The sequence below is a fragment of the Acinonyx jubatus genome, chromosome B1 (genome assembly GCF_027475565.1).
Source record: "Acinonyx jubatus isolate Ajub_Pintada_27869175 chromosome B1, VMU_Ajub_asm_v1.0, whole genome shotgun sequence".
Lineage (NCBI taxonomy): Eukaryota > Metazoa > Chordata > Mammalia > Carnivora > Felidae > Acinonyx > Acinonyx jubatus.
The window spans coordinates 54,874,522-54,902,202 of NC_069382.1; the positions used below are offsets into that span (position 1 = coordinate 54,874,522).

The 27,681-nt window shown below is 36.4% G+C and overlaps 1 protein-coding gene across 4 annotated transcripts in view; it reads right to left on the reverse strand.

Annotated features, from left to right (window-relative positions):
• GALNTL6 (polypeptide N-acetylgalactosaminyltransferase like 6) overlaps positions 1–27,681 on the reverse strand; it is a 1,179,553-nt gene that overhangs the window by 756,085 nt on the left and 395,787 nt on the right. For 2 of the 4 annotated variants that reach the window (XM_027068962.2, XM_053216708.1), the window contains exon 4: positions 2,808–2,916. In XM_027068962.2, coding sequence (XP_026924763.1) covers positions 2,808–2,916 — 109 coding nt within the window. Of the gene's footprint in view, positions 1–2,807; positions 2,917–15,881; positions 15,959–16,381; positions 16,473–16,588; positions 16,734–27,681 lie in introns of all 4 variants that reach the window. The other 2 variants (XM_053216710.1, XM_053216709.1) reach the window with 2 other exon arrangements.

The following is a 27,681-nucleotide window of genomic DNA, read 5'->3' on the forward strand; positions in this document are numbered from 1 at the left end:
CATTATGCTGGGATGCCAAGCAAAGACAGTAAGTAGAACTAAACAAACAGAACAAAATTTATAAGATCTAGAATGGAAGGAAAAAAAAATTAAGCACTGTCAATTCTTGTAGCGTTGAGAATTCAAGCTAACATATAGGTAAATAATTATAATTAATAGTGGGTTTAGAAAGTTTCAAATCCAAGTAAATATTAAGATTTATTAATATTCTATATATCAGCTACAAACAATGTGGAATTTCAATAAAATCAATAACATGTACAATACCCATATAACATTGGTTTTCTAGGAATAACACTAAAAAATATGTGAGGATAAAATTATTAACACATCTCTAAAGATAATAAATAAGCAGCAAGTAAATATCATATATGCCATAGAATAGATGATTCAATATTGAAAAATAGTCAGTTATTTCTTAATTTAATGCTCTACCCCAGAACCATATACAAAAATATTTAGAGCAACATTATATATAATGATGAAAACCCAGGAACTCCCCAAATGCCCATGAAGAGGAGAATGTTGTAGAAAATTAAACAACAGTGGAAATAAATCAATGAGAATTACACACAAGGACAGGGATGAATCTCAAAAATTATTTTGAGTAAAAGAAGAAATTCAGACATTATGATTCAATTATTAGATTAAGCCCAAACACAAGAAAAATGCAACAGTATTTGTTTAGGTATAAATACATAGGTAATAATCTACACAGATGATCCTTTTTCTTGACTTAGATACTAAGAACAGAGATGTTTGACTGTGTACCTGCTTGTATATTTGTGTGTGTGTAGTCCTTTTATTTATGTACTATTTCATATAATTTTAAATTATGAATTTTAGTCTATTTCAGTTGTCATGTATTTTCCAGCGAATCATATAACATTTAGCACTTCAAAGTTTTCTAATTCCATAGAAAATTTATGCTTTAGAAAATTTGTTATATTTCCAATTTTCTTTGTAGGTCAACTTTCCCTTGTCCCAAGTAAGATGAGAACATAAACAGCATGCTTACACAGGAGGCAGAAAGAATGATATGAAGCAGAGATTATGTGAAGTACTGGATTTTTACCCAAAACCCATCACACAGGTGAAGGCTAGGCATACCAAATCAAGTGAAAGAAATTTATAGTTATTATTAGCTGAGTTTATAATATGTCCAAATAATTGGCCAATTATTTAGGTGTATTATCTTTAATCCTTCAGCAATTCTGCAAAGTATAACATCAGAAAGATAAATTGATTTGCCACCTACATAGCTCATGTACAGAAAAGACAATATGAACCCAGGTGCATCTCTCCCTCACATATGTGCGCTGTCATTACTCCATATTGTCCAAATATTTATTATTCAATGTCTGACAGTGGGATCTAATGGAGCATGATAAGACCTGATTTTTAATCTAGTTTTGCAAATTATTATCTGTTTGACCTTGGATAATATTTAATAAATTCTTAAGGACCCAGTTCCATATTGCTTCTTTTCTTTTCTTTCTTTTACAAATTTGGGATAATAATTCCTATTAGAGTAATTATGTGGTTTAAATAAAATTCATATGTAAAGTACCTAGTACAAAATATCTGCTCAATAAATTGAAGTTTCAGTTGATTAAATTATGTAAGCATCTCCAAAAATTTTCAGCATCCTGGGGTTAGAAAAAGGAACAGATGGTTGGATTAATACAGGGCTTAGTGAGAAAATAGAAGGAAAAGATAAGAGAGCTGGAAAAGTGAGGATACTGGAAGGAAGCATTCATGGGGTCATGGCCAAGTGGGGAGACAATGAAAGCTGGAAGAGCTTCGTTCTCTGACTAATAGAGAACATTCTTGGGATGAGCAGCTTCAATGAAGTTGAGGGGAGAGAGGAGCTTTATTTGGAGAAAAGGAATGGAAGAAGAAAATGAAAGAAGGCTATAATTAGATCAACCACAACCGATCCAGAGCAAAAACATTTCACAGTCTGTACAATTTCATAACTATTTAAATACTCACACTCCAGTTTGCCTGATGGGATGATCTATGAGAAAGGTTAACCAGGAGGACCTCATACTGCGCTTGGTCATAGTTTTGCTGCTGATCTGACTTGGGATGCAATGTCTCAATGCTGCTCAGATGTCTCAGTCCTACCAAACAAAGCTTCTCTAGTTCTATGACATCCTCAGTATGAAAAAAACAGAGCTTCTCTGGTTGAGTGAAAGCATATGGACTTCATACCATATGTTACTCATGTTCATTTGATTTCTAATTATATACCTTTCTGAATCCCTGTTTCCAACAACCTAATTTTACTGTCCTTCTACAAAGACTTATTTTCTCTGGTTACTTTTTCCAAGAACTAAAATGTTTTCTCTATCTCTATCTAGTTCATATGATCTACCAACTTGCTGTTCCCCTGCCAAGGTCTAGAACTGTGGTACCCCTTCAATATTGTGCACTGTTAGACATACATCAGCCCTAACAAGCAAAACAAGCTCAAGACAGATGTCAACCAACCAAGTCAAGTATCACTGATAAATCTTAAGATATCCTCAGAAATTACTAGAAAGCAGTCTGGAAATATGAAATATTATAGATTTCTAAAACTTATGTAACCTCTTCTTCAGCTGATATTGTAAAGGCTGTTCATTATTTGTTTTCTCTCGAAAATGTGAAGTTGTTTTAATTCTGTTCAGCATTGACCTCCAACACCCCCATGGGACATACCTTACTGTACGCAGAAGAGATGCTAATTCAAGACTCTTTAAGTGACAAATGAGACACCGCAGTAAGTAAAGTAGCACTTTGGCTTACACTGAACTTCATACCTGAGCGCATAGCCTCTTTCTGAATGCTTTCATAGTCATGCCAGTCCTTTCTTCTCAAACCATCTGTCCATGCATAGAATTGCCCATCTCCCAGGCCCAGTGGAAATGTCTGTGGAAAAGGAAAGTATTCAGAGCATAAAAAGGAGGCACTTCCTTTTGCATGGTAGGTAAATACAGCCGAGCACATAATAGGCAATCAAAGAATATTTGTTGAATAAGTGAATCTTCTGAGTATACTGAAAAGAAAGCTATTGCTAGTGACAAGGTTAATATACATTTTAAAATCCTTTTCCAGCTTTAAAAATGAGAGCATGTATCATCCACAACCCCTATCATTTCCTATTTTATTTCATCCGGAGACACTAATAACTCTGTGTATCACTTCCTCTGAGCATAATACTAGTAATGGTATTAAATGGAATTAATTTTGTTTGTGATTTGTACAGTTTCATTCATTTTGATCATTTTTTTTAACGTTTATTTATTTTTGAGACAGGGAGAGACAGCATGAACGGGGGAGGGTCAGAGAGAGAAGGAGACACAGAATCTGAAACAGGCTCCAGGCTCTGAGCTGTCAGCACAGAGCCTGATGCGGGGCTCGAACTCACGGACCGCGAGATCATGACCTGAGCTGAAGTCAGATGCTTAACCGACTGAGCCACCCAGGCGCCCCTGATCAAGTATTTTTGAATGGCCTTACTAGCCACTAGGAGCCAGACACGATGCTAAAAACTCTTTGTACAGAAGATTGCTTAATCTTTATGATAATCTTTCGTTGTAAACCTGCATTTTTCTGCCAATTAAAGTAATGCCCGGAGAACTAAAATAACTTGAATTAAACCACAGTAGCAAAGTCAGGACTTGGGCCAGTCTCTTCAGGCCAAAATTGTGGTCTTAACAACTATTAATACTGTCTCTCATCTAAATTTCTGCTAAAGTATGATACATGGTTATACTTTTTGTTGAAATTATCACTTACTCAACAACTATAGTCACAACATATGTTTTTTGCTTTGGTAAAACCCAATATGTTCCAATGTCAACTTGAAAATTATATTTGTGTACAGTGCTGAAACTACTTCTTTTTTTGGTGTTTATTTTTGGTAACAAGAAACAAATGTTTTGAATGATATTTTCACAATCTTAATACTCAAGTTAATGTAAAATAAATGTTTTCATGTTCACATACCATTTTTTCTTTTACTTGGTTTACTTTTTGAAATAAATAATACATCTATAGAATGGAGCAAAAAAAAATTCAAGTTTCAGTTTATATAAAACAAAAGATGAACAATTTCAGTGAGGACATCTTATTATAAGAGGCTTTCCAAAGCAAATAAAATGTCTTATTTCTTAGTTTGAAACCGTATAACTTACAACTACTGTGCTTATGAAAAATTATCTCAGTTCATCTTTATAGGTTCTAAAGGGTACACTTGTTTGAAAGGATGAAAATGGAGCTTCACATTAAAAAAGTCCTTAAAATCAGAAGAAAGATTTGCCAAGTAAAATGACTATCATCTACATATTTAAACCAATTTGTTACAAGAGTGATGATTTCAAGAAAATGAAAATAAAGAGGAATAAACATATAAGGATGATGATGAGTTTATGTAAAATATTAAGGATAATAAGGATAAATTTTAAAAGGGGGTGACAAGAAAGAAAAGTTATGGAAAAATTAATAGAAAAGAACATAATAAAAATAGAAGAAAATAGGAAAAAACAATTTTGGAAAAAAAATTCAGGCTTATAATAGCAAACATTAGAAAAAAAAGTCATGCATTTTTCCTAATTGATATTGATTTCATAATTGGAAATTTTACCAAAAGTCAGCTAGGAATCAGAACTTTTAAATAATCAAATAACTTTAAAATACAAAACTCATGTGTTATCTCAAACTTTCATTTACAATAACAAATACTGAGCAGTAATGAAAATCTCTTACAGTGATTTAGAAAATACCAATTTATAAACAACACTTTTGGATTAAAACAGATAATTTTAAAATCAGTTTGGGCATAAAACATAGAGATATTCTTGTGTAAACTCTAAATATGCAAAACTCTCTCTGGTTACCTATTGGTTCACAAACGGGTCCTGAACATGCAGGACAAGCAGAGACAAAGGAAAGAGGCAGGCCACTCCAGTTTGTTAGGAGACAGAGGTACTAAGCAAGGGAACTTACATACAAGGCTTGTCTTGGGCGCCAAAAGACAAATAGGTCCTTGCTCAAGTCCACCAGAATTTTCAGTTTATATAGAGGCCTTAACTGGGCTTAGTTACATACACAGTCCAATAGTATAAAAAACACCTTATTCTCTCAAGGCTGTTTATTAAAACAGCTCTTAGTGTGGGACTAGTAGGTAGAATGTACGTTCCAAGGACAAGGGAGGGGTGAGGTGCTTCGATTGCCCAGGTCCCCTTTTCTAGTCAGCCAGTGGTCATGTCCTCATGTTGACCTCCTCCAACACTTCACCCATCTTGACCAGCTCTTACAATCTAACACATTCCCCTTCTTCTCCAATGTGCCCAACGCAGTCAGCAAGAGTTTTATTACCATGGAAGTAGCTCATTTGTGGGTATCTGGCTGCATTTGAGGCAGAGGTCACAGTGACAATATGGGCACATACAAGTAAAAACACAGGTTAAGATAATGATTTCCAAAATAAGTAACATTTTTTTTCCCCACTAAGAGCCCCATGATCACAACCATTGATTTACTAAGTCCTCCGGGCTGGGGGTTAGATTACTCTGGATGTTTACTTGTATCTTCATGTGATTTAATAAAGATAGGTTAGCAGACTCATCAGGTGTAAACACACAACATTGTGTTTGGATAATGACACAGGCACTTCCTTGAAAGGCAGTAATAATGTCCAAGGCCATACTATTTTGGAGGACAGCTTCCTTTAAGGTTTGCTGGGTGAGGTTGGTAAGAACTTCTATGTGTGCTACAATGCCCTTCAGGCCAATGGAGGAAACAAAGAGGGGAGTCAAATGACTATACTACTGGAAAACAGAACATGCCTACCTGGCCTTGGAAAAAGAGAGGTTGGAAGCTTTTAGGAACTTGACCTGTTGTTTTCATAGTCCATTATTCTTTTCTACCAACCCTGCTGTTTGGGGGTTATAAAGGGAAATAAATATTTAATGCTGTGTTCTTTTACTCAGTCTTGCACATCACAACCTTTGAAATGTAATTTTCAATCACTATCTACTCAATGAAGGCATCCATCCATGATACTCAGATTCTCTAATCTTCTAATAGTGGTAGCCTGGTCTGCACAGTGAGAGTAGGAAGCTAGGGTTAAGGCAGAGGCAGTGTCCACACAAACTAAGGTATATTTAGAAACCTCACTTGGAAGGAGGAGGCCAATATAGTCTACTTGCTAATATCTCACTGTTCGGGAATGATTTTGTTTGGGAAGTCTGCCCCAGACCCCTTTGGCAGTTGCCTTGGGCATTATTTAGTACATACAGAACATGCTGTTACTGCATTAAACAAGTCACTTATTCAAAGGCCAATACATCGTCTTTGGCAATATACCATCCCACCCAGGCACTATGGTGGTCGCTCTTTCTATGCAACCAATCTGCTGTATCTACTGAAGAATCAGAATGCGGCTCATCCCTAAGCTAGGGAATCAACTTGATTGTCAGGGAGTGTCAGGACCTCTGTGAACCAGACTTGGAAGACAGTGAGGTCTACCTCAGGCTGTTGCAGGTAAACCCAAATGTGTTTCCACATATCCTGACCCCACAAGGCACATTCACAATCATTCACCCCTCAGCTTCCCATTGCCCATGCTAAAGGGTTAATCCTTTTAGAACTACCCAACTGTCAGTGCAAACGGTTAAAGGCCAACCCTCATAAGTGATTCCCAGCAAAACTGCTGTAAGTTTGGCCTACTGGCTACTATAGTTCATTTCTGTGTTCATCCAGATGGTGTCAGTGTTTGGCTGAATAGCAGCTGCAATCTCTGTGGACAGATTGCCCTGACTAGACCAATCACTGGGAATTTCCCTTGTTTCCTCTCTACTGGTACTAGAGGCCAACAGAGGAATAGGGGCAGGAACATTTGGAGGATCTACATCCTCTGCATAGCCTAATACCATCTGCATTCCTAGAGAGAGTGGGCTGGTGGACAAGGTCTCCTCTGCTGTAAAAAGGCATGCCACTTAGTCAAAGTGGGAGTTTGAGCCAAGGTATAAGTGGGTCAATTAAACATATTCTCAACCCATCCTTTGATAGGAGGAAAGTGTTATTCCTTTGTGAGAGGCTCTATCTGGAGGAATGCTGCTAGGAGCTATTGAGCTGGGGTGGATGGGAGGGGGATATATCAGGCTTCTATTCCTTTCCAGAGCTATGGCAAAAATCCTAGGGCACTGTCTCTTTCCGTTGTCTCTGCCACAGTGTCCAACTCGCACCTCCTAGAGTCACAGATACATCTAACTCAAATTGCAGCCCTGCTTGGGAGATGCCCAGAGCTTTAATTTGCTTCACTAGTAGTTTTGCCTTCTTAAAGGGGCTTGTTGCTCTGATGCCCAGTCCTACACATGCCCTTTATTTACCAGGCAGTATAAGAGATGGAGAAACTGGGCCAGGTGGGGAATAAATACCTTCCCAAACTGTCAAATCCCTACAAAGGCTTGTACTTCTTTCATGTTTTTAGGGATTGGATACCCTTTTCAATCACAGCTTCTGGGACGACATACATTAAATCTAACCAGATGACTCCCAGAAACTTTATGGTGGTGGCTGTGCCCTGAATTTTCGGTGGGTTCACTGCCTATTTTCCCCCTTGCAGATGTTCCAACAAAATCTGCAGAGTATCCTGCTATAGAGGGAAGTCTGTACTTGTTAACATTATATCATCAATGTAATGAGCTCATTCCACTGATGTGAAAAAGGAGAACAAGAACAGAGCTTGAGCTGCAATCCCACGATATACTGTGGGTCTGTGCTGGTAGTAAGTAGCCTTGAGGAAGCACTTGAAACGTCCACTATTGTCCTTCCCACATGAAGGCAAATTGATCTTGTGATTCAACAGCCAGGCGTATACTGGAAAGAAAACATTGCTAAGTCCAGTACTGCATGATATACTCCTAGGACTGTGGCCAAAGTATCTAAGTATCTAAGTATCTAAGTATCTAAGTATCTAAGTATCTAAGTATCTAAGATGGGCACAGCCACATGGATTGGGAGCACTACCTTATTCAATTCTCAGTAGTCCATGGTCATCAGCAATGAGCTGTTTAGCTTTTTTATTGGCCTTATCAGGCTGTTGAAAGCACTGTGGACAGGGCATAAAACAGCCACTTGGTACAATGCCTGTATAGTTTCTCTTATTTACTTATGTCCCCCGGGCAATTTATGTTGTTTGACATTTACCACTTTTCATGTGGATTGGTAGACTTACTGGTTCCCAGTTGGTGTTTTCCCTCAGCATCGGTCTGATTGCCCTAACTCAGAGGTAGAATTCACCCATAAATGTTTTTGTGGAGTTTGACCTTATAAGATATCAATATGTTCCCTGGTAGAAGAGAGAGAAAAAAAAATCTCATATCCTCAGGGCAGGGAAGTAGGTGAAGGATAGGGAAAGCCCAATTTGCAGTGTCAAAGGGATCTTCCTGACTGCAACCACTTGCCTTCCACCACCACTCAGGGGACTAAAAAACTTCTGAGGGTTACTATGTATGAGAAAATATTCATCTCAGTATTAACCAGACCCATCACCTTTTGTTTCTGGGGGACCCATGAATAGTACACTCAACATGAGGCTATGGATGGCCTCCAACAGCCCTTGCCTGGAGGTTATCTTGGCCTGAATCCTACACCTGGGGGATGGGGGCCATCACTCCAAATAAAACTGTATCCCCAAGACCTCTGCTGGAGCTGGTGGAACATCAGGGGTAGTAGGTGCAAGTGGGGGCAGATCTGACTGTTGTTTATGTTTTAAGACTTTCCACAGACTGACCAACAGTGTTGGGTTGCTGTTATATATTTTCAGGTGGAAGTCCCAGCAGCAATGAGGTCAAACCACATTTGTTTCTGGGTTATTCTCATCAAACCTTTTATAGCTAACTAACCAGGATAGCTTTTTGGGTTTCATGTTCCCTCTCTGTCTCCAGGTCTTTCTCACAGTATTCCTGGGATTTGTCAGTTTCCCCCAGATGAGTAATGGATTGCCCAATGTCAAAAATGTCTTGTCCCAGGACTAGGCTCAGCATGGATATCAGTATTACATACCAAATGCTGGCAGTGGACTGGAGAATCTTGGCTTTGATTCTTGCAATGAATTTGGCCTGATTGGGGCTGACCCCATTCTTAACTCCCTAAGCGTTTGCTCTACCTCCTCTATACCTCTATAGACTCCAGTTTCAGGGTCTCATGTGCGCAGGGAGATTGTCTCATTGGATGAAGCCTCCCTGCAGGCTAGAAAATCCAACCTATAAAAGACTGAGCCCCTTAAACTGCCCTGAGAGCACCATGTGGACACTGCCAGAGGGTAGGGTGTGCAGTGATGTTTTGCTCATTTTCTCTGTCTCCTGCCTGGTCAGAGAAATGCTATGTATCTCCCCCCTCCCCCCAGCCACACTAACCATATGTGGATACTTTCCCTTTTGCTAGACCTTGGCAACTGTATCAATAAGCTCAATGGGAGTATATTTTCTCATCAAGAACATTTTCTTAATTGGGGGCAGCCCCACTGGATGGGGTTGCTGTTGCTGTGCCTTTGCTTTCATCTGGATTACATACAGGTCAGACACATGGGGCATTTCATCTGTTTTACTGTCAATCATGACATTAGCCTCTTCTTTGCCCTCTTCCTTTCCCAAGGAATTCCACTTCCTAGAATCCCAAGCAGGCTTTGTCAGAAGCCCTTGCCTTAATCCATGCAGTTCAGGCCCTCCTAGCTTTGTAAAATGGCACACTAAGTCCTCCAACTTATTATCCTGCTCTCCCAACTTGCCCTCCAGGCCGAAGCTAGGAGAGTTGTGGGCACTGCACGTCCTTCAAGATCCTTCATATCTTCTTCCAAATCTCTGATTCCCGATGGGCATCGGTGGCCACTGAACTATCATGGCAGAGAAAAGCTCACTGCAGCAGCCACTCTTCTTTCTGTCATATTGCTCTACAAGCAGTTCCTCAAACAATCACATCAGATGAGCCAGCATTTTCAGGCATCCCTGTGCTTGCACAGTGGTCCAAAGCATCTAAAACACAGGCCACACATCCTCACATAGTGGTCTATAGCCAATGCACAATTTTCCCTGCAACTGCCTCCTTCCCAAAGATCACTTATTGATTGGGTCTCCTAGCTGGCTTGCCAATTCGCCTCATACACAGAAGGCAGGAAGGGATTGAAGGAAGACGTGAGCCCCTCCAGATTGGTAGGGGGTGTGTTTAATATGCAAGGAACTTACATAGGAGGCTCATCTTGTGTGCTGCAAGACATGTAGGTCTCTTTACTCCACCACCAAATCTTAAAAGTTTATATGGATGCCTTAACTAGGTTCAATTCAGGATATATTCAGTCCAAATGGTCTAAACAACACTTACTCTCTTAAGGCTATGCCCTTTAAACAGCTCCTAGAGTGGGGTTGGTTCTAGAAGGACAAGGGATAGGTGAGGATCCTCCAATTGCAATGATCCAGCTTGAGGGTCAACCAGTGGTCATGTCCTCTCTATGACCTCCTCCAATCTTACTAGGGACATTTTATTTCTCTTGTTTTGATTCATTTGATATAAGAATTTTTAGCAACTTGTAATACAAAGCCAATTGAACAAAAGAGTTAATCGTTGCTTTCTGCAGAAACTCTATGAAAATGACAGTAAAGCATCAGATGAAGCAAGAAAGCAGATAGTTGAATTGACGCACGCACTTTTTGTAAATGGCTAAAAATTACTGTAAAGGAAGCACTTTTTAATGCCACTGATATTTGAAATTACTTAAAATTGGAGGCAATTTAAAATTGGAGGTATTTCTGAGGGTGAGGTTAAAGGTCACAACAAAATGACTGACATTTTTACATGGGGCAATTAGACTCTCCTGGGTTCTCTTCCCAATTCCAACAACAAAGTGATTCCTGAGGCCCATCCACTATGCTCCCCACCCATACAGTAGTGGATTTTGAATGTGAGAAGTATGTTTTCAGGCTACTAGAAGTCATTGAAAACCAGGATGCCAAGCAGTAGTGAAAATCAAGGTTCCTTATAAGTCTGTATACCAAGCATTGTTAGCCAAAGCTATCTGCTTCTACTTGGCTCCCAGAAAGCTGCCATCCACTTTAACTCTGGAAAATGGAAACAGATATGGACACTGCTTCCAGGTATAGACACAGGCTTCTATGGGGAAGTCCTCCTCAACCCACAGATCTTGGTAGTAGTATTTTTACTACTGCACTTATGACTATGAACAGGTAGCCAAGGATTACTAACATTTGGGAGACCTTTGGACATAAAATTTGGAGGCCAAAATAAATAAAAGATATAACAAACTTGAAGGAAAGAGGCAATGTAAGGCTCAGAAAAATAATCCCCCCAACCTAAAAATCTAAATTCCATTCCCTCAGAGAGCTTTAAGGAAAAGTTCCTTCATAGAAACAGAAATTAAAAAAAAAAAAAAAGCATTCAGAGAATTAAAAAAAAAAAAGAGCTCTTGGAAAGTAAAAATGGGATAGCAAGCATAGGATAATTAAAAAAGAGTTTGGAAAATTAAGGCCAAAGGAACCCTACTCAGATTTAAAAAAAAAAAAAAGACACAAGAGAGCCAGAAGCAAAGAAGGAAGGAAGATAGCAAAATGGCAGCAAGCCTAGAGATCATCCAGCCCTGAATGTGCAAGGGAGTTGGAAAGCAGCCCTTGAAAGGTTCTGAAAAAATACACACACACAAAAACATCAAATAGACAAACTTACTTTTTGCCTATTTTTAAAAATGTATTGAAAGGAGAGTTATAATTCTTCTGAAGAGGGTGGAGTAAATTACTGAGATGCATAAAAAATCTAAGCAAGTGAAAACTGGGACAATTAATAAGGCTTGAGGGGAAAAAAGACAATGTACAAGACAGAAAGTTCAATCATAGCATATTATTTGATTCAGGTATGAATACTCTTACCTAAATATTGGTTTAACTAAAACTTGTCTTATAACTATACCAGGGGTTGAGGACAAGGGTGAAGACAGTTAAATACACATTTTATATAATAGGAAAACAACATATAAAAGCAAAATGAAAGAAAAATCAAGTATCAGTAATACACACATGCTATCTACAAATATGGATGCATATAACAGAATAAAGATAAAAGATCGACATTGTTGCCCTGGGTTTTAAGAAATTACAAGTAGAGGGAAATGGGCTAGGGGATTGCTGGTTACCATTATAGGCTTTATATTAAGATTACATTTTAAAATTATTTGCAAATATTACTTTATGTACAAAAATAAATCTCAAAGTTTTTTACACATTCTTGATAGTTATCAGTACTCCAGCAAGGTGTATTAGCATCACGAGAATATTTTTTGATGATAGAGGAATCAGGTTAAAGTAGATCATCTGAAACGGTGCTTTAATAAGGGCTATCCAAGGATTTGCTACACCAATACCTCTTCTTATCTGTATCAGTGTTACTGACAGACCAGCAGCATCAGCATCACCTGGGAACTTGCTAGAACTACAATTCCCTGGTCCCAACTCATGCCTGTTAAATCAGAAACTTTGAGAGGAGACACAGAAATCTATGTTTTAACAAGTTCTCCAGGTGATTATAAGGCTTACTAAAGTTTGAGAACCACTAACTCATATGAATAGGAAAGTGATACAATTATCACATTAAGAAAACATGTCAGACTTAGTCACAAATCATGTGCCACAAACTCTTGAAGAATCTTTTTTTTTCTTTCTGTTTCTTTTCAGGGCTGATAACCAATATAAAGATTAACTGTGTTTGCGTCCTTTTCACCTGCTAGAAAGGTAGGTGAATAAACCTAAATCAGCCCTGGTACATTTGTATAAAACTACCTTGGTTCTGACAGCTTAGCCATCCAGCAAATGACCCATCAGTATTCCGACCTTTCCTTTCACATGAGCAATCTCCAGCGCTCAGATCCATTTGCTTCTCTCCCGGGTTATATCATGTGTCCTCTCTATGACTACAGTAGTACAGATCCATTATCTATGACCTTGTAAAATAAATATAACGAGGATTGTACCTTCATGAGACGTATATTTCAGACCCATCATTCAGTCAGCCATTTATTTGTGAGCACCTTTTGTTTTTCACCTTGTAGACTTTTTATTCATTGCAATGTCACTACACTACAAATAATTAACTTGAAAATATTACCAGCGATGGAAGAGACAGAATCCATTAGGTAGAAACCATATGTAATAGAGCTGAATCCTGGAGACTACTGAAAGATAATATATTTGAGAATGGGTCATGAGAAAAAGTTTCCAAGAGTAAAACATGATTCGTAGGCAATGTGTTTACCAGATATAGCAAACTCAAGCACTTTCTGGGGTTAGAAATGTGGCGCAAATGGGTGAAAAAGTAGGGTGTGCCATTCTAAGAACTGATGGATTTTTTGGCTAACTACTATATTTAACTACTGAATAATCTTAAAACATGTCTTAGATGAGACCCAGATGAATAAAGTCTGCAAAACCCAGGTGAATAAAGTATCTCACCCTTTACCTCTAGAGTAATTTTACTTATAACTACAGATAGTGATGATATTGAAAATAGACACATCTGTAAATCACTATGATGAAAAGATTGTCTATATCCTAAAACCTATCTTACGTTTTATAAATCAACAAACAATGGACTTTCATTTTCACAACGAACCATAAACCTACCACTATACCTGTTCCTTAGAAGACAATATGATGTAGTAGAAGTACTCTGGATCCAGAGCCAGAAGGCATAAATTAAAATATGGTTTCAAACTATAAACAGAAAATCTACATTTCATTTAGGTCCTTCAGTTATGAAATATGTAAATTCATATATGAAATTAGGATAATAAAAATAACACCTACTTACCCACCTTAAAAAGTTTTTAAAGTAGTAAATCAGATAAAGTATATGAAAGCCCTTGGCTTATCAAAAAATGACATAGAAATGCCAGTTATTTTTGCCATCTAGGCTATTTTTTATAGATATCTGAGTTATTTCTATTGCCCTTCAAAAGTTATAACACAGTTGCAGGGGAAAAACTTATATACATTATACAAATATTAAATTATGTGAGCCAAACTCTATGACAGTAGGTGTTAGTAGCACATAGAGATGGGTGTGAAATCTTACATTTGGTGTGATTAAGTTTCTAAGCCACCTAGAAGACGTTCTAAACTAATAGAACACTACCAAAAGAGCAATATCACAGATGGTATGGATGGGAAAAGGAGATAAGGAACATTTATTCTTATACAAGTTTATTCTTATGTGAGCCAGATTATGAACTGGAGTTCAGAAGTATGAAGGTCACATAATTAAGTCTTAAAGATCACATAACTAATAAGTGCTAAACTAGAATATGAGCTTGTCTGCTTTTAAATCTTATGAATTAAAAAAAAATAAATAAGCATGGAGACTTTTTATGACTCTCTCATTATTCATTTATTCAAACTTTATTGTATAAGGTCATTTAAAAATGTTAGCAAATAAAACTAGAGAGATAAAGTGAAGACCAAAAAATAATGACACCACGCACTGGGCCATAACAAGTCATTAAAGGCTCTCAAAGTGAAGGGTAATACAATAAAATGTTTTGTAAAGGTTAGTTTTGTTGTTGCTCTAACATCTTTTTCCTTCCTGAGTTGAACCCACTTATAGAACATCCAATGGGCCTAGAATCATCTACAGAGAAGGTTCTGCATTTTTATATACTCACAAAACATATTGATAAGTTAGTGTCAGAACATAAAATTATATTTTTTTAGTGGACAGAAGTCTTGTTCTTCACATTCTGTATAAATTCTCAGGTTTGATGTTAACATAATTCTAAGATACCAACGACATAAAATAAAATAAACCTTGAACTGTTATCAGTCACTGAAACCTCTGGTCTTCCTCTTGACTTTGTAAACATGATGTCTGAAGCAGAGTTGAGAACTCAAATGTTTGAAGCAGGAAGGGGGGTGTACTGAGTTTGGCTCCTATTTTTAGATCTCAAAATTTTTCAACAGAATCTGGAAATCTGAGTTCCTATATAAAATATCTTAATTTTAATAAACAAATTCAAATATTTGAAAAATACATTGTGAAGGATTATGTCTTCAAATATCTAGGCTGTGGTTACCATTCCCAAACCGAAGGCCAGGCTTTGGCCACAATCTTAATCTTGACCTTACTCATTGCCTTAGAAACTGATGGCATTATCTTTCATCTGGTGTGATATTGGCTGTGATTGCCAAGACCTTGAGCATATTAACCTATCCTCTGTATCTGTATTAGTATCTCAACTCCTGAGAGCACAGGATGATTTATCATGTATAATGTTAATGAAACTCATATAGTCACTCTACAAGGTGTCTGTGTAGATCATTATAAATAAAGACAAACACTGAGGCAAGATTGGTGAGGAGATCTGCAAAAGTGAAAATGTCAGGGAAAGAGTAAGTCCTGGTAAACGGTAACTAAATAGTGGTCTGGTTTTTATTTTGAGCATAAAAAAGACAAAACAATTGAGTGGCTTGATGCTCAGCATCCCAGATAAGACCATTTCTTCCTGATGCTGAAGTTACATTGATCACACAATTTACAGAATGAAATTGTGTCGTATAGTAATAGTCATTTTTATTACATATATGTCTGTATGGAATTTATCTGCAAAGAAATAAAAAAAGGATACTATCATACTCTTGTTATAATAGCACCAACATTTTATTTTAAATAACTACATTCATGTAATACAAGGAACATACAATTTGGTAGTTCAACTGACATCTGCTCCCTGCTCCAATCTCTCTGAAACAAGTTTTTAATGAGATTTTCATTCTTCGGTCAGTGGGAAGATCTACACATTTTTCTTTGCAAAGGCAAAGGTCACAGACCCTCACTTTATGATTTCTTGGGGGTGTTTGTGAAGAATTTCTGAAGATGCCTCCTTATTTAGATCGGACACATGTCTGGGTCGCTGAAAAAGATAGAAAAGAAAACATTGTGTTTTAGCTTTTTTCCCCTATACTGTTACTTCATAAATTCCATTAACATTCCGACCAGAATTAATTGTCAGTAAACTGAAGTTTCTGTTAGCAACCAGAGAGATCAGTAGCAAACTATTCTCCTATGAATACAGGACAACACTGTTAAGAGTTTATTTTAGTGAAAGAAGATTAACTGCTTGGTAAAAGCCTCCCTGTAATCAAACAGGGGTAAGAACTCAGCAGTAGCCATAATCCAGCTCACATACTATATTTCTGTTTAAGCATATGAGGTAGAATAGTTGCGTTAGTGACCCTCAAAATTACTGTAATTTTTACTTTTTCCCATCACAACAGAAATATGTTAACTCAGCAGGAAAGCCCTCCTTATCCCTGATTGCTATGCAGCAGCGTACCTTGGAGAAATATTCAGGAGATCAGCATCTTACAAAAATGACAAATTTTCTGAGATTTTTTTCCCATCTCAAAGTATTCTCTTTGTGATTCCTAATGGGAAAGATAAAAACAATAAAGAACACTTAGTATAGAAGTGGACACCATTTCTGTGAAAATTTAAAAGCAAAGAAAGATCATGTCAAAAAAAAAAAACATATTATATTAACCTTCAAGAATCACCTGGCCCCCTGGTGAAGGAGAATCCATACACTTGGCAGTTTTCTGGGGGTATAAAGCCTGGGTTTCATGACCCCCTGAACTTTTCTTCAGAAGGACATCGTATGGCGCCTCTAGACTTCCACCCTATCAATTCTTCAAGGAAAAAACATAGCATCCTCAGTTGTTCTCCAGAACCAATATTATCTTAAACTGTGACTCTATTTTCTTATTAATCTGAGCTCACTGTGCTATGTCTAAAGGGAAACATATAACACAGAAAGATGAAATGAGGATCAGAGAGAAAAAGCGAAGATCTTTTGTCATGATAAGTATGATAGTGACAAGGAAACCAAAACAGTGTCAATTCTTTCTCCAAGTTTTATGTCACCCGGGTGCTTTTATGTAAGTACTAACAAAATAAACACCAGCAGAGCACTACGCCCAGAATTACAACTGAGGATACAGAATTAGTTCATAATTAAGAAATGATTAGGCTATAGCATGGCTCAGTCATCTATTTCAAACTCCTAAAATATCTCTGTATAAACATATGCTGAATTCAGGTATTATTATCATTTTCATAATAATTAAAGTCATCAATGCATCAAACCACATGCATGCAAACGTAGCTAAGACCTCAGCATTACCTTCAGTGAGGTCTTTTCTACTTTTAGTATTGTTGGAATTTGAAAAGCCTTTCACAGTGACAATTTAAAATTTTTATCTGAAATATTATTTGTCCTAAATGGTGATGGCCATTGTAATATGCAAACTTCATGCTTGAAAGGCTCAAATATGTTTTTTGGTCTGTCTTAATAGCTGAGTTGATGTTTTAAGCTAATTCAATCTTCAGGAAAATTTAGTAAAAAGGTAACACATCATTGTGCAACATCAAAAATATAACAAATTTATTTTCAGTTGTATCATAATCTAACAAGTAAATTATATAAAATGGATCATTGGTAAATCACATTTATTGCTTAGAGATAGTAGAAGATATTTTTCCATGTTCCCCTTCCACTGTCAATATTTTAATACTAGTATAATTTTATTCAATCTACCATTTAGCTGGTCAGTCAACAGGTATTTAGTGAATGCCTACTGTAGCACTAGAATATAACTGTCAGCAGACAAAATTGTAGAGTTCAGAGATCTTATATTCTAGTAGGAGGAGGCATCCATTGAACCAATATTAATTGAACATCTACTACGTGCTTGGTACTGTTCTAGGTATTTGAGATTTATTAGCAACTAATGCAGAGAAAGCTTCAGGTTCTTGAGAAGCTTGCATTCTAGGAAGGTAACATTTTAAAAAATATAAACAAGTAACTTTATAATATCACTTCCAATGAAGTCTTTTATACTTTATTAATTTAAGTATTGTGAGGGGAAGGTAAGGGAAAGAGATGAGTTGAGTTTGGGACACTGAATTTAAAATGCCTAAAACCTAGAAAAAGGATGCTTGGTAATAGTTGGATTTACTGGTCAAAGGAACAATAATACTTTTCCCAATGGAAAATTGCACTGTAAAAATCATTAATCAAAGTATTTTTTCTAACTACAAAGACCTGTTCTTATATGGGTGGGCAAATACCTTTTCACAGGAAATTGTCAATGCTTTTGAGTATCTAAACTGGGTTGCTTTTATAGTACTGGTTATGTAGACTAAGTATAATTTGTCTGCAGTGTTTGGGGGAAGAATGGAATCCCCGCTTCTTTAAATACCAAAGGATAAAATGTCAGGACTTGACAAGTAGAAGAGAAATCACTTAAAATCTAAATCTTAAAAGGGTCTTGGATCATGACTTTCACACCTAATTATTTCAAATACCAGCAAAGATGTTTTCCAAGCTCTTAATTTAGAGCATCCTATTCAACAAATTGTATACATGAAAGACAATAGATCATTGTGTTTTCCTGGTAACTACACTGTACTCTGAAAATAATTTACTTACGGGAAAGCAACTTTGATTGTTGAAGCCTACAGTCAAAAGTTTTTAAAAATTACAACTAAATTTGAAACACACTACTTTATAGGACACAGATAGGAGATTGGATAGCTTATTATTAAATGCAGAAAAAAAAGATTTATCTTCATTTAGTCATGGAACAAACAAAGCTTTGCATTATATTTATCATTTCATGTTAAGGGTGTCAAGTGTACAACAATGCAATTTATTCTACTTTACTGCCTTTGGTATTTTGAAAAGTACTAAGGAGACATTTCATATTAATAATAAGTATAGGTATCAATGAGTAAGAACACAATAAAATATTTTACTTTTATAATCAGGATTACTCTTTTATCTCTATGCTTTAAGAACAGATGGCCAAGACATACTTGTGTAATCGGAGATACTATTTCTGATTGCAAAGTGATCTAATCTAGAAATGTGACTTTGGCTAAACTCATTAGCATACATCTTTCCACCATCCCAAATATCTGAAATAGATAATTCCTGATTCTTTAGAGAGATAAAATAATTAGTTTTAAAAGCACAAATTTCAGTGTCTCACTTTCTTACTCCATAAAATGGGAATAATAAAGCTTATCTCACACATTTGTAAGGTGAGGATAAGATTTACTTTGAAAATATCCATTACAGTCCTTAGCACACAGTAAACGTACATAAATACATGTACACTTATTCAACTGATTGAGAATTTAACTATATTTTCAATTTTAATATAAAAATCTTAGAGTTTTAAGCTAATATTTTATCAAATACAGTAAAACTATTTTTATTTTGTGTAAAAATTAGTAACCTTATGCATCTAGGAAAATAGATCACTTCCATTTAAAGTTTTGAGTATTCTGGTCTTCCTAAATGCTATGAACATTTTAGACCTTTAAAATTTCTCTAATAGTGGCGCCTGGGTGGCTCAGTTGGTTAAGCACCCAACTTTGGCTCAGGTCATGATCTCACCGTTCATGGGTTCGAGCCTCATGTCAAGACTACTTTGGATTCTGTGTCTTCCTCTCTCTCTGCCCCTCTGCCTCTCTCTCTCTCTCTCTCTCTCTCTCTCTCTCTAAAAATAAATACACCTTAAAATGTTTTGTTTTAATTTCTCTAATGTAACTACTCTAAAAATGAATTGTAAAAAATGACCATTGAGGATTTTTGGTTTCTACCTCAACCTATAAATAGTTTGAAAGTTGTCACCCTGTCCTTACTATAAGAATGAAGCTAAGCAAATTTTTCTTGGATCCATCAGAGAATTGAGGCTGCAAGGGAACCCATCACCCAGAAATCTAGAGAGACAGGCAAATAGAAAAAGCCACAGCCAAGATCTCTTTAGTTGGAGCAGAAGATACAGGGACTATAAACAAGTAATAATTAGATAATTTTGATGAATTAATGAAAATTAACTATAGAGTAGCATGAGAATCATAAATACTTGGACTTCAAATCCCTGGCTTTAGGAATCCCCATCCTTTCCTGGGTTTTACCTCCAGGAGAGAAGGTACCAACCATGTCATTATGGTAAAAAGCTAAGAAAGACCCTCTAATAGTTGTTGGAAGAGAGGAAAAGCAACATTTGTAAAATGTGCCTAGAGTGTTTTCCGTAACAAATACCTACTCTCCAGGGAAAAAGAAAGACTACCAGAGACTTATCCACCTTGAGGAAAAGCCATTTCCCTCTGGATTCCAGTCTACTCTAATGTTCTTGTATCATGTAAGTGGAAGCTAAGAAAGCTTTGTGAAGGTTATATTCTAGGGAAAGGCCCACTAAAAGACTGGGATTTAACTGTAAAGTTACAGGACATTTGCTTTCCCCCATCCCTTACTATGATGCCAACAGGGCTCACGTGTAAAAATTGTGGATGATAGTTGAAAGACAAAGGTTCTACCTAAACAGCAGTTTTCTTAGAGAAGCCCAAAACAGAGGGGAGACCAAAACAGGGAACCTAGAGGAAATTGAAGTTTCTCGCACATGCAGCTACAGCAACATTAAATACAGTCCAATTCCTAGCCACATAAACACAAAACCTAATAGTAGAGACTTACTTATTTATCTCAGGTCCTATTATCTTATACATTATGTCAGCCTTTCAACAACAACAACAAAAAATAAAACGTATGCTGAAAGGTTAAAGAAAAGCAGCTGTCTAAAGAGGCAAAGCAAGCATCAGAACCATTTTCAGATTTAACACAGATTTTTGAATTATCAGAAAGTGAATTTAAAATAACGAACATCTTAAGAGTTCTAATGGAAAAAGCAGACAATATGTCAGGACACATAGGAAATGTAAAATAAAGGTGGAAACTCTGGGAAAGAATCAAAGGGAAAAGCTAGAAATCAAAAACATTAATAGAAGGTGCCTGGGGTTCAGTCGGTTAAGAGTTCGACCCTTGATTTTGGCTTAGGTCATGATCTCACAGTTTGTGAAGTCAAGCTCTGCACTGGCCTCTGCACTAACAGTGCAGAGCCTGATTGGGATTCTTGCTCTCCCTCTCTCTCTCTGCCCCTCCCCCATTTGCACAGACACAGACACACACAGACACAAACACACACACACATTCTCTCTCCCTCTCTCTGCCACTCCCCCACTTGCACACACACGCACACACACACACACGCACACACACACATTCTCTCTCTGCCCCTCCCCTATTGGCACACACACACACACACGTGCACACACACACACACACACACACACACTCACTCTCTCTCTCAAAATAAATAAACTTAAAAAAACATTAATAGAAATGAAGAATGTCTTTGAACCTCATGAATAGAATGGACATAGTCAAGAAAAGAATCAGTGGGCTTAAAGCTATATGGGGACTTCCACAACTGGTATTCAAAGATGAAAATTAATGAGAAAAAAGAAAAATAAATAAAAATAAAATCTGAGAATTATGGGAGAAAAAATATTTGCATTAATAATCACTGAGAATTTCCCAAAATTAATGTCAAATACCAAAAAAAGACCCGAGAAGCACAGAAAATACCAGGCAGGACAAATACCAAAAAACTCTATAGTTACCCATCTCAGATTAAAATTTCAGAAAACTGAAGATAAAGAGAAAATCTTAAAACAAAACAAAACAAAACAAAACAAAAAACAGAGCAGGAGTGAGGGGTAAAAATTCTGTGCCCAAATCCAATGTATGTAGGTTTTTCCTTACACCATCATGCAATTCTCCAACACCCGCTGGGAGTCCTACAATTCAACTCAATTCCAATACTATCTGCCCAGAGATAGCACGGTTCCACTGGTTAAGGGTTCAGTCCTACACAAATGGCCCTCATTTCAGGTGCCAATTACAAGTCCAGGTGCTTCTGACCCACTGGCTATAAATCAGAGGTTCCTATACCCCCTCCTTGGGTTTGATTAATGCTAGAGTAGCTCACAGAACTCAGGAAACTCATTATATGTATTCACATATATCATATCTGAATAACCAAATATATATTTCTTATAAATTGCAATATTACAAGGGAGTTTGGCATTATCTTACCTATAGAGGAACAGGGATATGACTTTTATTTTTTTAAGTTTATATATTTTGAGAGAGAGAGAGAGAGAGGTTGTGCACATGCACAAGAACAGAGAAGGGGCAGGGAGAAAGGGAGAGTGAGAGAATCCCAAGAAGGCTCCGCACTGTCACTGCAGAGCCCAACACGGGGTTTGAACCCACAAACTCTGAGATCATGACCTGAGCCAAAATTAAGGTCTGATGCTTAACTGACTGAGCCATGCAGGAAACCCAGGGATAAGACTTTAGAGGACTTTTTGTCAGAAGCCATGGAAGCAAGAAGGAACTGGAGTAAAATACTAAAAAATATTAAAAGAAAAAAATAGCAACATATAATTCAATATCCAGTGAAATTACTTTTCAGAAATGTAGAAGAAATAATGACTTTTTCAGACAATCAACAGCTGAGGGGGACTTCATTGCCAGGAGGTCTACCCAGCAAGAAATGTTAAAAGATGTTCTTCAAAGAGATGGAAAATGATATAGTGAAGAAACTCAAATTTACAAAAAGGAAGGAAGAACATCCGAGCAGTAATAAATTAGGGTAAATTTTTCCTTCACTTTTAATTGATGTAAAACATAATGGCTTGCTTAAAATATTAAGAGTAGTGTATTGGGTAAATACAGCATATGGATGTGAAACAAGTGACAGCCATATCATAAGAGAAAGGAAAGAAACGTTGAGAACAGTTGAGAACAATCTGTTGTAAGGATCCTGCAGTACCTACAAAGCAATATGTCATTGTTTGAAGGTGGAGGAAGATGAGTTAAAAATTAATAATGTAAACTCTAGGAAAACTAATAAAAAGTTTAAAGGAAGTAGAACCGACACCTGAGAGGAAATAAATAAAATTATATAAAATAATCGAAACTACAGAAGGTAGAAAGAGAAAATTACCACAACAGATAGAAAACAAACACGATAAACATATCAATAATCACTTCAAATATGAATAATCTGAATACACCAATTAAGTGACAGATTGTGAGAGTGGGAAATCTCCATACCTTCCTATCAATTTTGCTGCACATCTAATACTACCCTAAAAGATAATGCATATAAATAAATAAATATTTGCCTATTTATTAGGCAAATAAGAATTAACAACAAGTACCCCCAATAATGGAGATAATTCAAAGGGACACAGGAACCAACTGAAACTGTTTCCAAATAGTCACAGCTAAAACAATTTGAACACAAAGAAGGTAGTATCAGATTATAACACAATGTATTCTTTAAGTTTCCATGAGACCATACTGATATAAGTAAATTATTAAATAAGCAAATAAAGTTGAAAGAGACAAATATTCTGTGTAGAAGCAATATATTTATATAGATTTCCTACCGTCAAGTAGGTGGAACATACCTCTCAACTCCTTAAGTATTGGCATAGTGACTTTGTTCCAAGGAGTACAGTATGAAGGGGGTGGGGTTAGAGGCAAGAATTTCATAGTTAGAGAAACCAGACAAATACACTTTTAGCTAGATGATCAAGGACAACACCAATATTGACAAGTCCTGGTGGCATTATGTACCCTTGATATGATGTCACAAACATGGCACTTTACCTCGAAGGGCCTTCCCCCAAAAATCCATAACTCCAGTCTAATATGAGAAACACAGGAAACAGTCCTCAAAAGAGGGACATTTTACAAAATACCTAACCAGTATTTCTCAAAACTATCAAGGTCATCAATAATAAGAAGGCAAGTATGAGAAAGTGTCACAAGAGGAGCCTTAGGAGACATGATGACTAAATGTAATGTGGTACTCTAGGGTGTATGCTGGGACAGAAAACAAGACATTAAGTAAGAATTTAATAAATTTTAATATAGTATTGACTTTAGTTAATAACAATATATCAGTATTGTTTCCCTAATTGTAATAAATGAATCCTGCTAGTGTTAAGATGTTAGTAATAAGAGAATCTGTTCTAAGGTTATGAGAACTCTGTGTACCTCTTCGCAACATTTCTGCAAGTCTAAAACTGTTACCAAAATAAAGTTTGTTTTTAAAATAACCCTCAGTCCTTTCAGCATCAATTTTGGAATTGTAACAATATTTATACTTTTTATATTATTACATACATCCATACAGCTGAAGTGCATACTTGTCTTTCCAATTCACAGCCCTGTTGTCAAAATTTCTCATTCTTTACTGTGATGTATACTGGCACAATTAATAACTGTGAAGTGAATAATGGGAAAAGATGGCATTGGCTTCCTCTGTGTTGTACTACTTTGCATTTAGATGATGATAAACTATTCATTTTAATTATTTTTATTTACTTACTTTGTCTTGATACCATTTAACATTCTAATGTACCAAGGAACCTTTTTGCCAGCTTGACTGGAAAATAGAAATCCATTCAGCAAAATGAATTTGTGGAAGGGCAAATATAAATTTGAATAAAATGAAAATTAAACCAGCAAGCTCTAGCCTCTACTTATTAAATCTATGAGTAAGTAAATGAAACAGTCTTGTTAATATAATTCCTTATTTTGATCCTGGTTATTATGCCCACATTAAAAGAGAGAAAGAGAGAGAAAGAGAGAGGGAGATAGAGAGAAAAGTATGCTTATTTCATTGAGTTACAATTATGGTCATCTGTTAAAACATTGGAGGCTGATGTCAGTTTGTCTTTGTTTTTCCTCGTGTGTACATAGTTATTATGATTCAATAAACTGTAGCATTAAAATAAATAAGGGCTGTTACTATTTTTTAAATGTCTGGTCTTTTAGAACTATTGCATACTTTTGACCAATGATTCTGGATTCTCCCTCTATAGAAAGACAGTTAGAATGCATAATTTTTCAAATGGAATCTCTTAAATTATATCACATTGACGCTTTTGAGAGGGTTCATTGTGATCTATCTCCCAGTGGACTTACCTCTGTGAGAGATCGTTGGGATGAAAATTTATCTTTGCAATTTTGTAACACGTAAGATTATGATATTATTTGTGAATTTTAAGCCATGTAATCATATAGAAGAATGAAATCACTTTAACAACTTGGCCATATTTTCTCCTTGGTAACTAGACATCCTTGTAATAGCTTTTTTTCTAGAATAGACAGGTGAACCAGGGAAAAAAAAAAAAGAAAAGAAACAGAAAAACAAAGAACTCGGGAATTTCTGTAGTCTAATGTTTCTCGTGCATTTTCAGCAATTATTTATGCTTGAAAAATTGTTTCTTTGTATGTCTTCCAATAACTTTCACACAAAGCTAAAAAGAATAAATCCTTTCTTCTACATAACAGCCATCTAATTATTTGAAGTCAATGGTTCTTCAGGTTTTCATGCAGACATGATTACTAGAGACTTCATCATCCATGTCAATCTCCATCTATTAACAACCAATCTCAGCTGTGATGTCTAGGTAGTGTCTGACCAAACCAAGAAGAGGCAAATTTAACTCTTTTGTTATGAAACCAATATTTCTGTCAAAGCAGTCACCAAATATACTCTCTGTTCCTATGTTTTTTTTTAATATATGATTATGTCTTATGGTCTTAGAGGTGAAATAACTCACAGAGTTTCATAGCTTTGTGAAGTATAAACAATATACCATCAAAATTCTCACTAATGTTCTTCAGAAAAAATACCAAGTGGTGCAAATGTGACAAGGCCCCTCAGCAGGTTTGGCTCTGCTGAAATTCAGACATTTCTTGAGGATTATTTATATTTCTATGATATTTCCCACTTCATAATGAATTGTTTCCAGCTTCATAATGAAATGTTTTATTTAGTTATGCCTTAGAAACTCAGTATTTTTAGTTATACATTGGTTATATATCAATTTTTTTTGCATTCCAAAATCCCAGTTCTGCTCTATAATTCTATGGTTTTACATTTAGAGCAATGATTGATTTATTAAACTAATTAAAAGTGGAAAGCAAGTAGAAAAAAATACAAAAGAATACTTTTCATAACCTTAAACTTACTGAGGAAAACAAGACAGTATTCTTTAAGGTAAGTCTCCAATGATAGCCCAACTTCCAGTATATACAGGTCAGGGAACCTACTCGTAGATCTCTTGAGTTCACTGCATAACATCCAAATGCTGTTGATAAGAATTGCACAAAGAGCTAAAATATCATAATTCAACTAATTATAGCCTCCCCTTAACACTCAGTTTCCTTTAAGAATTGCAGAAGCCTCTAAACAAGCATAGGGTACAGGGAAATCTCTATAAATAATATAGAATGAATATATATTCTAAAGAGTGGATGTTAAAACAAAGTACTGTGGTTTGGGAATAGTTCTAAGAAACTTAATGTGTATCACACACTTACAATGTGCCTGGCTCTATTTTAAGGCCTTACATTAACTAATGTAATTAATCTCTGAAAACCCCATTAGAAGGAAGATAGTTACATCCTCTTTTTATCTGAGGAAACTGAGGCATATACAATTTAATACATCAGAAAGTTCAAGGTCACACACAGCTAGTAACACGCAGAGCGGAGTCTTTATGTCCTTAGTCTAGCCCCAGACCTGGTATTAACAACCATACAAACAGCTTCTTGGAAAGAGGTGCTGTCTTGGCTGTGCCAAAGGTCAATTTAGGAAAGGGGAGCAACTGCTCACCCTCTTCAGAAAAGGTTGCCCAAAGTGTGATTAAAAATTAACATTTCCAAACAGAACTTTGGAAGCTTCCTCTACTTGCTGGAATAAATTTCCGCTTGCTCTTTCAGCAAAGGGCACTACCGTCCACCCATCTCTTTCACTGTCTCTCCTGACAATGACAAAAGCATCCCCACTTGGTTCCCCAGGGTTCCCCATCGTCCTTCTATAATCCATTCTCCACAAATATCCAAGGTAGGCTTTTCAAAACATAACTCAAATCATGCACTATTCACTTAAGGCCATTTAGTGAATTAATTCACTGCCCTTAGATTGAAATCCAAAGTGCTCACCAAAACTTAGGAGACCCTGGCTGAGAGTAAGCAAATGATACACATTAAGTTTCTTAGGACTATTCCTAAACCAGAGTGTTTCCTATTATAACCCACTGTCATTTAGAATGCATATTCATTCTGTCTTACTTATAGAAGTTTTCCTATACTCTATGCTTGTTCCGAGTTTTCCTCAGTTCTTAAAGGGGGACAAGCACTGTTTCAGTGACTAAAAGATGACAGAGTGAGAACCAAGTTGATAAGAAGCTATAATTAGACCCTCTGCGACCCTATATGATTCCAAGCTTTTCCCACTGCCTGGCATGCTCTTTGGCAACTATTCAGACAGCTGTCTCTTTTCTCATCATTCAGGTTGCACTTCAATTGTCACTTATGAAAAAATGCCTGCCTACTCCCAACCTTATCCAAAGTAGTCCCCTCTGTTACAATGCACCATGTCACTTCTATCACCTATCATTCTCTGAAATAGCTTATCTTACTCATATCGACAATGCCAGTACAAATTACTCATACAGTTATAAAGGAAAAAATACATATGTATCCACTCATCCAGGACTGCTGAGAACATTCATTATAAGAGAATATGTTTTTTCATGAAACGCCTTAAGCATCTGGCTATTGTCTTTTCCTCACTGTGTCCCTCCTTCCATTATGTTCTGTGGTCTCCTACTATCTCCCTGCACCCACATCAT